General features: G+C 37.4%; 1 protein-coding gene across 1 annotated transcript in view; it reads left to right on the top strand.

The window, feature by feature from the left end:
* Positions 1–4,811, top strand: part of RSRC1 (arginine and serine rich coiled-coil 1) — a 413,404-nt gene extending 408,593 nt beyond the window's left edge. The window contains exons 11-12 of the mRNA XM_073023806.1: positions 2,645–2,797; positions 3,499–4,811. Of these exons, the coding sequence (XP_072879907.1) occupies positions 2,645–2,797; positions 3,499–3,591 (246 nt within the window). The 3' untranslated portion in view covers positions 3,592–4,811. The remainder of the gene's footprint in view (positions 1–2,644; positions 2,798–3,498) is intronic.
* The last annotated feature ends 7,435 nt before the right edge of the window (positions 4,812–12,246 follow it).

The following is a 12,246-nucleotide window of genomic DNA, read 5'->3' as shown; positions in this document are numbered from 1 at the left end:
CTGTTATAGTAGCCCTCTGGTTGTTCTTCCTGATTTTGCTTTTGCATTTCTCTAGTCCAGGACCCATTCAGCAGCCAAAACAATATTTTTCAAGAATAATTAGACTTTACTGACCATCTGACCATTACAGAATAACTGGTACCAAATTTGCCCTCCCACCATAAACAGCTATAGAACTTGACAAGATGTGTGAGGCATTGTTTTTAGGAATGTAACAATAGGCAGCTCAGGAGGGTGATCCTTTGGAGAAGGGAAATAAAAGGTGAGCCCCACAGTTGCCCGACTTTCTGTCTGAGGTCACTTGCCTGCTGTGGTGCTGGGAAGTGATACCCATGCAGAGTGGTGATGTGGCTGTGTTAAGGAAGAAATACCCCAAGTTCTGGCCTGCAGTGTCTCACTGTCTCTTTTGCTCACTATACACCAGCGCGTGTGGCCTTTTTTCTGATCTTCAAAGACACCAAGCTCTTCTCTCTCAGAATCTTTGTCTTTTCCCTCTGACCAGAGATCTGTTCTTCCTCTTCACATGCCTGGCTCCTTCTAAGTCTTCAGGGCTTAAATTTCACCTCCTAGAGAAGCCATCCCTAGCCACCCAATCTAAAGTAGATGTTTTTCCCTTCCTGATCCCCATCATTCTTTGTCAGCACCTTGTATATTCCTTTATAGCACATACTACAATTTGTGATTATGCATTATTTTGGAATTTATTTGTTGATAATCTGTCAACTCCATTAGCAACATATAATTGCCACTTGGGACAGGGACCATATCTATTTGACTCTGCCTGTGTACCCAGTGCTTAGCAATTAGTAGTGCTCAGTAAATACTGGTTAAATAAATGGATCTCCAACTCTAAAACAAATTAACCTACGAATAGTTTAATTCATGCATATTTTATCCTATGTATATTTTTCTTAGTGACATCTGTTTTTGGCTTTGTTCAGAGAAGTGAAGTGTCCAGAAGTAGATAAGTTGAAATAAATGGAAATTGAAAAACAATAGGCATGGAACAAATGGGTATAAAAAAGGCTACATAACAGAATTAATCTCCTATTCTTCTTGTTTTTATTTAATTTTACTTTTTAATTTCAGTTTCTCATCTAATCCACTTCATATTATCCCTGTAACCTTGCTGCTACTCAGTCACTCCCTGGCCTTCTTTCTCAGGGAAGAAGACATTGAAATATAACTAAGTGAGCAGTACTCTGCTGGCTCCTTCAAGGGCAGAAGCAATGATTTATTAGTTGTATCCCCAGCGCTTGGTACAGTGCCTGGCACCTGGTGAACATTCAGTAAAGGTGGAATGAATTGGGAGTCTATGGTTTGCATGATGGTATAAGAAATCCTAGAGTTTTATTTTTTTCCAAAGATACATCATACCTTTTTTTCAAACTTTTATATATATATTTTAATATTTCAAGGAACTCCAAGACAACCTTTGAGTTCATCAGCTGATTAATAGATAAATAAAATGTGGTAGATCCATACAATGGGACATTATTTAGCAATAAAGAATATTGAAGTACTGATACATGCTGCAATATGGATGAACCTTAAAAACATTATGCGGCTGGGCGGTGACTCACGCCTGTAATCCTAGCACTTTGGGAGGCCAAGGCAGGCGGATCACTTGAGGACAGGAGTTCGAGATCACCCTGGCCAACATGGCAAGACCTCGTCTCTACTAAAAATACAAAAATTAGCCGAGTGTGCGTGGTGGTGTGCGCCTGTAATCCCAGCTGCTCGGGAGGCTGAGGCAGGAGAATCACTTGAACCTAGGAGGTAGAGGTTGCAGTGAGCCAAGATCGCACTATTGCACTCCAGCCTGGGTGACAGAACAAGACACTGCCTCAAAAACAAAAAAATTATGCTAAATGAAAGAACCAGTCATGAAAGACCACATATTGTATGATTCCTTTTATCTGAAATGTCTGGAATGGGCAAATCCATAGAGAAAGGAGATTAATTGTTACCTAGAATGGAAAGGTTGGAATAAATGGGGAATGATTGCTAATGGTATAAGGTTTTGTGGGGGATGATGAAAATGTTCTAAAGTTGATTCTGGTAATAATTGCACAACTCCATGGATATGCTAAAAGCCATTGAATTATGTACTTTAAAAGGGTAAATTGTATGGTATATGAATTCTGTCACTCAATAGGGCTATTTTTTTAAAGATAACCTTTGAATTTACTTTTCATACCTAAAGAGGCCAACTAAATGTTGGATATTGTTGTAAGCTTGTTTCGATTAATAGAATTTAGATATATGAAATAATGTATCTCTCAATAGTATAGGCACATAAGTACCAATTTCTTAAGAAAAATATGCTCATCATAAGAAATGAACGTTTTCTCAGCATTTTTGTATGTGTTATTCCTAAAACAAATACAATATAGTTATTCTTATATTCTATTTCTATATATATAACTGTATTCCTAAATATAATTATTCCTAAAAGAAGCAAATATAAAAATAAAATAACTGTATTTCTAAAACAAACAAATACAAAAGTAGGGCCTTTCTGGAGATGGGTATCATCTCAAAGGAGACTAATTGAACAGTTGTTACTCAAAATCAGAAATATTATTGAAGTGAAACTCTAATTGTGTATTGTGTTGAAATTAATACGTGTCGTTTCTTTCAGTCAGTGGAACCTAGTGAAGTGAAACAGGCAACTTCAACATCAGGACCAGCATCAGCAGTTGCCGATCCACCCAGTACTGAAAAAGAAATAGATCCCAGCAGCATCCCTACTGCTATCAAGTACCAAGATGACAATTCCCTGGCCCATCCAAATGTAATATCCTTAAACTTTACAAATGTCAGTTGAAGTCTAATTTACTGAAATTATTTCAAGCTGTTATCCTTTTGTGCTAACACCAAGAAGACCATTGGAGGAGACAGGTTCATATTCCCTTGGTAAAAGTAGGCATCTGGCCCCCAGGCCATTAGAACTGTTATCTATATTTGAATACAGTAGGGTCCAACTCATGTTGCCTAACTTGTAAACGTATTCTGTCTATGGTTAAGAAAAACAGACAAAGAAAAGCATTTTTCTTTTTTTTTTTTTTTTTAGCTGAATTGATCAGCACCATGAGAAGTGTTTGTTTAAAAATCTAGCATTAAAAGTTCCATTTCTGCTTAGCTCCACTTTGTTCATTATCTGTGAGCACATCACTAACATCGTACTTTGCTCTCCTCTATGAAATGGTGTAATTCTGCTGTGTTTTGGAAAAGTTGTAGGAAATAAACTTCACAAATATAAGGTACAAAATTGTTAACCAATGGTGTTGATACTAGTAGTTATTTTAATCCAAGAATTTCTGAGCATTACTAATTCCAAATAGATAGTCATCAATTAAGAGGTCATCAAGAGTTAAACAACATCCAAATCTTGTGTTGAGAGATATATTCTACAAAGGTGGGTTCTGTCATATTAGGTCAAATTCAACTTACTGGGAGACAGTAACATTTTTTCTTTTTCTTTTCTTATTTCAGTTATTTATCGAGAAAGCTGATGCTGAGGAAAAATGGTTCAAGAGGTTAATTGCTCTCCGACAAGAAAGACTAATGGGCAGTCCTGTGGCCTAAGTAATATACATATAGTTGGATTGGATTGTCAGCAATAACATTGGAAATTTAGGTTTTTAAATCCCAATATTAACTTTTTACTCTTAAAAGGATTTTTCTGATTATATATAAAGGTAGTCTCATTTCATTTGTCTCTCATGTAGGCTTGAATATTTGTTGATTTGAATTAAATCAAACATTGTGAAAATTAAAACATAAAATTTAAGATTGCATGAAAATGTTATACTGTTAATAAAGCTGATCATAAATAAGTCTGTTAAAATGAATGGTACACAGTAGTGTTTCTTAGTGCAATTCAAAAAATGTCAAGATGTCATTTAAGGACAATTTTGATGAATTATGTATACATAAGAATTGAATTACATGCTGTAAATATGAGATTTCATCTTCCATATGGTATTCAACCATTTTTAAATATTTTATTTCACCATATTGCAGATTTTTAGGCACAATGAAAAGCACGCTAAACAATATAAGCAGAATGTGCATGTTAAAGAATATATTTATGGGAAAAAAAATTTTTGAAACTTAAATCAATTGATGATTTTGCTTGGAGATCAGCTTCTACTAGATGCTCCCTTGCAACATTTTAGCGGATCTCAGCTTGTTTTAGAAATCATATGTTCATGCTAGACCTAATCAGTTGGCCAAATACCTATGATAGAGAAATCATTTCTGAGAAAACTGATAAGAGCTCTCACTTCAGTCTTACTTAACCCACTGCTATTCCCTGTGGAGAAAACCAGCTAATTGTTTTGATAAGGCTATCTGCCATTGTAGAATACCTTTCTCTAGTAGCTGAATGACAATCAACTGTATGTTCCATACTAAACATGCCAGAGATAGGACTTTTAGGCCTTGCTTTACAAAACTGGTTTTTAACAGCTGACGTGAATATTTCCCGTTTCTATTTTCTCCTGTTGTCCAGTCACTCTAATTTAGTCTCTGTGAAACTGTAGCTCAGAACACAAGATAAGCACAAAAAGTCTTCAGGGTAGGACTGCCAACATATAGGACATTTTAATGCCATCTTCTTTATATTTCTGGGACTATTAAAATTCAAATCTCTGTTGAAAATGAAAAATATAAACAGTTGCAAACAGTATAGAAAATAAGTGATGATGAAATATTTGTTTTCATACAAACATGCTTTCCCATTCTAAATAGATGCTAGTTTTCTTTTTCCTTAGCTGCAAATAAAAGTGCCCCAAATGAACCGAGATTTGTGTGGTTTTTAATATAGATGTATACAATTTTAGTGACTTAAAAAAGGGGTTACAGTTTGTGAAATATTTTTATTTCATACTTTGTAATAACTTATAAACTATAGAAGTACTACCACCCTATTGGAAAGTATATTTTAGTGGTCTGGGCAAGAATATAGGTTGCCATTTAGGCCACTAATGATTATCCAGAGGACCTGGGCTAGCCAGTTTCCTCAATATCCCTCATCATCTTATCTATAAAACAGTGAAAATCTGGTCTACTTCAAGTATATTTAATACCAGTGTTCCTCTGTGGCAAGTTCCCCAAATACAGAAGCTTGTACTGTGACAGAATTGTTTTTTGGGATTTTGTTTGTTTGTTTTTTAGATGGAGTCTCACTCTGTCACCCAGGCTGGAGAGCAGTGGCGCGATCTCAGCTCACTGCAAGCTCCGCCTCCCAGGTTCATGCCATTCTCCTGCCTCATCCTCCCAAGTAATTGGGACTACAGGTGCCTGCCCAACCACGCCCAGCTAATTTTGTGTGCGTCTGTGTTTTTAGTAGAGACGGGGTTTCACTGTGTTAGCCAGGATGGTCTCGATCTCCTGACCTCATGATCCATCCGCCCCAGCCTGCCAAAGTGCTGGGGTTACAGGCGTGAGCCACTGCACCTGGCTGAAAATCAAATTTTTTTAATGAACCAAACTATGGTCCCTACAGGAATTCAGTGACTACTTCTCTCCTCCCTGGTTTTCTACATGATTCATTTTTATATATTATTAACTTCATTTACCTGCATGCCTATCAAAGACCACAATATTACCACACAAGCCAAATCAAATTTAATGAAAAGGACTGCATAGAACATGATCAAACATATTGCCTAACTCAAGCTAGCCTTCTTTAATATACTTTTATAGTGAGTCTATAAAGCAGAGTAATTCCTTTCATGTCACTTGATTAATAATAATTTGGATGTACATGAGACCTTAAGTGTTTTATGAAACATTGATTTCTTAAGAAATGATGGATACTGATAATACAGGTTGAGTTTTCATTTCTGACAACTAAGTATATTCTCAAGGAAAATGAAATAAGAACATTTTTCCTGGCACTCTAGTTAAGAGGAGGCAAAAAGCTAAAGATATGAGCACAGAATACTTTGAATCATTCACCTCCTTTGCTTCATCATCCCAACATGTGAAATAAGGATACTAATTGCAGACCTGCCTACTTTGATTTTTCAGTAAAATGACATAAAAGAAAGCCCTTCATAGAAACTTCTGCTATTTATGCCAAGGGAACATTTGACGTGATAGATGTCTTAGTGAAATGTGGAACAAATAGTTGCTATACTCCAACTTAAATGTGTTTATGTGTGTTCTTGAGCTACCATGGTCAATAGTTGCCATTCCAGCGATTTCCTCAGCCCTCCCTGCTCTTCTTCCCTGCCAAGGTCATAAAAAACCTTACTTGCTCTGCAATTAGTGACCTACCATCTACTTACTTGAGAAATCTCAGGTCTTCTTCACAGTCAGATTTACCCATTTATTCATTAATATCATGTTGAGTACCTACTTCATGCTGGGCACAGTAAGATGTGCTTGAGGAATGCATATCTGAATCCAGTAGAGATTCTGCCCTCAAGAGGCTTAGTTATGAAGCCCAGACATGTAAATGATGTCAGTGATACAGTACTTAGTGGCAGAGGAGAGGATTTGGTTGCAAAGGAGAGAAATTACTGTAAGTTAAAAAATTAAGGAAGGCTTCATGGAAGAAATTACAATCGAACTGAGTCTTGAAGGACAAGAAAACTGGAGCCACAGGAACTCCCAGTCACCCACATATATCTTCCTGATAGCTATTCTAGAAGGCTGGGAACTACTGCTGTTTTGAACAGAGTCCCTCTCATGAAATACCCAAGTGGCCCTGCTCAATCAATCTTATCAAAAATCCAGGCAAAATTTCAGGTACCTGGTAACCCTCTGACTCTCTATTTCTTTATTTTTGCGGAGAATAAGCTGAATAAGATAAGTCTTGATTTGGCCACAAGCATCAACAATCTTGCATACTGCCACTTGTCAGCCAAGATGACAGATTCTACAATGGAACTGAAAAGAGACTTGCAGTGCCGCTAAAAAAGAACTACATCTGCCAGTAAGGGCTTGCACGACCATGTGGACCACTGTGTGTTCCGTTACTCTCTGTTTTTCTACTCTGTACTGTTATAGAAAACATCGTTTTGGAACTGAAAGACACAATTCGTTTGCCTGTGGTTAGGTCCCTCCTCAGATTTTCCTTTGATTTGTACATCAGATGAAAATCTTTAAGTGAGCAAATAAGATAGTAACAAAAAATAGAAATGAAATAAGACATAGAACATTTTCAGCCAATAAACTCTAGATAGAGTTTATCCCAAAGCTTTCACCCATGTTACTCTTTCCTTTCCTCCTTTCCCTACCCCAAAATTCCTTGTGAGTATTACAAGAGATTTTAAATCAACTCTTGGTCATTACTGAACTGATACAATGTTTGGATTATTTGGACAATTTTTTAATGCCCTCCTGTAAGCCTTACGCTTTATAACTCCTTTATAGAATAATGGAAAAGTAAATCCTCTTGATAAGAAAACATTTGAGTCAGTAGAGCACAGCAAGAATACAAATGGATATAAGAAAGAACATGTTGTAAAGTCTGTAATCATCTTAACCTTTTATCATAGGGATGGACATTGATTAATATATTCAACTCTATTTGGTAAGTTTTTTCTAAAAGAAAATGCTGTCGTATATTTCCAAGTTATTTTGGCTATCATTGTTTCCCCAGAATCTGGTCTAATGCCTGACATAGAGAAGGTCTCAATAAATATGTTTTAATGAAGAATTAATTAGCCCATCTTAAGAAATCTATTTAGCAGTCTGTTTATTTAAACTGCTCAAGCTGTTTGGAGTCAGTGCAAAAATAAATAAATAAATGTTACAGCCAAATTATTTTGGTTTCTCTGATTTATATCTCCAAATGGCTCTGAGCTGACAGAGGTTTTTGGATGTCATAGGGAAGTACACTGTATGTGGTGCCTTCTCTACAGCATTAGGAACTAAATAGTGGGGCTGGAATTTAAGCAGGGATCTTATTAGTCCTATTTTTGCCCAGAATTTTTCTAGTCTGACTCTTTTTTTGTATAAGTATTTCAAAATGTGTTGATGTAACCACTCTGGGTCCACCAACTGGCACCTATCATTTCTGTCCTTCCAAAGCTATAGGTCAACTTTCAAGAAGTAAAGACTACGAATAGAGTAAGACAACACTTTAAAATCAACAATGTAATCGTTTTACTTTTAGGTCTTGAGAAGGAATGGCAAAATGATCCCAGTGCAGTTCTGAAAGAGTGATGAACTGAACTGACCCTCTCTCCTTAGCATCTTGTATTGTTGTTCAGGCTTGTTATCTCACAGTGTAAAAAACGTAGTATAGTTCAGGCCCCCTTTATAATAATATTTTAAAATATTAGCGAGGTGCTGGGCATGGTAGCTCATGCCTGTAATCCCAACACTTTGGGAGGCCGAGGCAGGTGGATCACCTGAGGTCAGGAGTTCGAGACCAGCCTGACCAATATGGTGAAACCCCGTCTCTACTAAAAATACAAAAATTAGCTGGGCGTGGTGGCAGGTGCCTGTAATTCCAGCTACCTGGGAGACCGAGACAGGATAATTGCTTGAACCCAAGAGGTGGAGGTTGCAGTGAGCCAAGATTGTGCCACTTCACTCCACCCTGGGCAACAGACCAAGACTGTCTCAAAAACTATATATATATAAACTAGGCCTACCATGGTAACTCATGCCTGTAATCCCAGCACTTTGAAAGGCTGAGGCAGGAGGTTTGCTTGAGGCCAGGAGTTCCAGACCAGTCTGGGCAACACAGCAATGTGTCCGGAATGTATTCCTTCCGGTGGGTTCTTGGTCTTGCTGACTTCAAGAATGAAGCCGCAGACCTTCACGCTGAGTGTTACAGCCCTTAAAGATGGTGTGTTTGGCATTTATTCCTTCAGATGTTCAGATGTGTCCAGAGTTTCTTCCTTCCAGTGGGTTCGTGGTCTCGCTGACTTCAGGAGTGAAACCACAGACCTTTGCAGCAAGTGTTACAGTTCTTAAAGGTGGTGCAGACCCAAAGAGTGAGCAGCAGCAAGATTTATTGTGAAGAGCGAAAGAACAAAGCTTCCACAGCATGGAAGGGGACCTGAGAGGGTTGCTGCTGCTGGCTGGGTGGCCAGCTTTTATTCCCTTATTTGGTCCTGCCCATGCCCTGCTGATTCGTCCATTTTACAAGCACTGGTTGGTCCATTTTACAGAGTGCTGGTTGGTCCATTTTACAGAGTGCTGATTGGTGCATTTACAATCCTTCAGCTAGACCCAGAGCGCTGATTGGTGCATTTTTACAGAGTGCTCATTGGTGCATTTACAATCCTTTAGCTAGACACAGAGTGCTGATTGGTGCATTTAGAATCCTCTAGTTTGACACAGAGAAGTTCTCCAAGACCCCACTCGACCGAAGAAATCCAGCTGGCTTCACCTCTCAGCGAGACCTCATCTCCAAAAAATAAAAATAAAATTAACAAGGTGCAATGGTGCATGCCTTTAGTACCACCTACTTTGGAGGCTGAGGCAGGAGGATTGTTTCAGCTTAGGAGTTCAAGGCTGCAGTGAGCTGTGATTATGCCACTGCCCTCCAGCCTGGGTGACAGAGCAAGACCCTCTCTCTAAACAGTAAATAAATAAATGAAAATGAACTGCTAAAATCCCATGTCTTGAGTAAAATCCATAGCTGCAGTCTGTGATTCTATAAATGTTCTATGAAAACTGTGTTATAAACTTGAATTGAAAATCATAAGTAATTGAAAAATAAATCTTTTTAAAAATAGCACAATGGATTGAGTGACTATATTAAAGATTGGGTAGATTTTTGAAACAAATTATATAACTAGATTGTTTAGCCATATTATAGCTTTTCTCTTCACTTTTTCTGCTATGTTAAGTCTTAATTGATCTGGAGAAGATAAGGCAGATGATAACTGATTTATTAGCAATTTGAAAAAAAAGTTTTTTCTCAAAATGTTGTATACTTGAATCATTTGCAATCTAATTACACGAGGTGAAAATGGAAGTTCATCCAAAATTGTAATGTCTGAGATATATACATTTCATGCTTGAAGTGTTTTTTAAAAAACAAATTTTTTTTTTTTTTTTTTTTTTTTTTTTTTTGAGATGGAGTCTCGCTCGGTCGCCCAGGCTAGAGTGCAATGGCCCGATCTTGGCTCACTGCAAGCTCCACCTCATGGGTTCAGGCCATTCTCCTGCCTCAGCCTCCCGAGTAGCTGGGACTACAGGCGCCTGCCACCACACTTGGCTAATTTTTTTTGTATTTTTAGTAGAGACGGGGTTTCACCGTGTTAGCCAGGATGGTCTCGATCTCCTGACATCGTGATCCGCCCGCCTCGGCCTCCCAAAGTGCTGGGATTACAGGCGTGAGCCACTGCGTCTGGCCAAAAAACAATTTTTTATATGCCTATTATAGCGCATAAGTAGCAGCTCAAGCCCTGTACTACTTAATAGCTACTCCATGAAAAACACTTGAACCTTTAAGAAAAATGTATTTTCACATTAATACTTGTTATCCCATAATCATACCTGTGTTTCAAAGGTCATGTTACCCATTTTCAGCAAAGTGCTCAGAGAATTTTAATGTATCTTATTTATAATTAACAATATGAGAAGGTGACAAGTGATTGATAACAGGTTATGGTTCACCACAGCCTAGAGAATGCCAGAGACTCTGTTTCTTTTGGAGGTCTTTAACTTGAAGTTCCAATTTTTAAGTATTTTTACCTTACTATAATAACTGCAATATAATTATCCAGAGAAATCATTCAATTGATTTCTTACTTCCTTGGAAAGATACTTAACAGAACTTGGAGATCTTTGAAAGTAAGAATTATAAAAATATATACTGCTTCTCTTATTTTTTGGAAAAAACTGTTTCGGAATTACCACAATCTGTGGCAAAAATTTCTGTCCTTTTACTAACAAAGGCAGCATAGATTTGAAATGTAGTTTTACTTTGGGAATTTCTTTTTTAATCTAATGTTTAAATGTCTTCAATTGGGATTTAAATATTGGATTCCAGTTTTAATATGGAATTTGTAAATTAAATATGACTGACCAACATTTTACTAAAGTAATTATCTTTCTGCTAAGTACTTAAAAATTTTCTCAATATTTATATTTTTTCTGTAAATTATATAATGTAAGTATCCAAGCTACCAAATGGCCACATATACTTTAGTAAATCTGCTGATTTGCTAACCTTATATAGAGGAAACTGCCTGATAAAAGGATATACAAAATGAAAGTTATATCCTGAATTAAGCTTTTTCTTAAGTGAGATCTTCCATATTTTTGTGATTTGGGTTTTTTTATTGGAAAATACTAAAAACCATAAAAGGAAAGGAAAGTCATCCATAGGCAACCAACTGTGTAATGTAAAGAAAGTCTGTCCCTCCTATTCTGCTGCCGCTTTTTTTCTCCTGACCAGGTGACCATTCTGAACAGTTCTTCTCAACTTTGCACTGTGCCTAAACAAATGCATCTGTATAGAGATATTTACACATGGGCTTGGTTTTCAGACCATAACAACATACTGAGGACCATGAGAAACATATTGGTCTGCAGTTAACTTTTTTCCCTGGTTATATACATTGAATAACTTTCCAAAGCAGTACAGCTATATGCCTCATTCTTTTTAGTGGATGCACAGATTCCTAAAAGTGGAATTGCTGAGCCATAGGGTATGTACCTTTCACATCTAAACTAGTAAACAATAAATGAACAGCAGCAATAAACTTTCAAATTATGTGATTTCATGCAAATTAAGATTATATCAGTCTCTTCTTCAAGCCACTTAAAAACTAAAAAGTGGGCCGGGTGTGGTGACTCACGCCTGTAATATTAGCACTTTGGGAGGCCGAGGCAGGCAGATCACCTGAGGTCAGGAGTTCGAGACCAGCCTGGTCAACATGGCGAAAACCCGTCTCTACTAAAAATGCAAAGATTAGCCTATAATCCCAGCTATTCGGGAGGCTGAGACAGGAGAATCATTTGAACCCAGGAGGTGGAGTTTGCAGTGAGCCAAGATCACGCCATTGCACTCCAGCCTGGGCAACAAGAGTGAAACTGTCTCCAAAAAAATAATTTTAAAAAAAAAAGAGCTAAAAAGTCAATTTGTAATTAGGAAAAATTGCATATATGCTAGTATTCTCCATCATCCCTTCACAATCACTCTGGACTCCTCTTTCCCTGCAGTGTCCCAAGAGGCTGACTTTCACAGACTGCATCATCCAGTTTCCTTTGCCCTCTGGCTTCTGGTTGCATTTGGCCAATGGGAGTGACTGTCAGGAA

Source organism: Chlorocebus sabaeus, chromosome 15 (assembly GCF_047675955.1).
Source record: "Chlorocebus sabaeus isolate Y175 chromosome 15, mChlSab1.0.hap1, whole genome shotgun sequence".
Lineage (NCBI taxonomy): Eukaryota > Metazoa > Chordata > Mammalia > Primates > Cercopithecidae > Chlorocebus > Chlorocebus sabaeus.
This window is presented reverse-complemented; position numbering and strand designations above follow the sequence as displayed.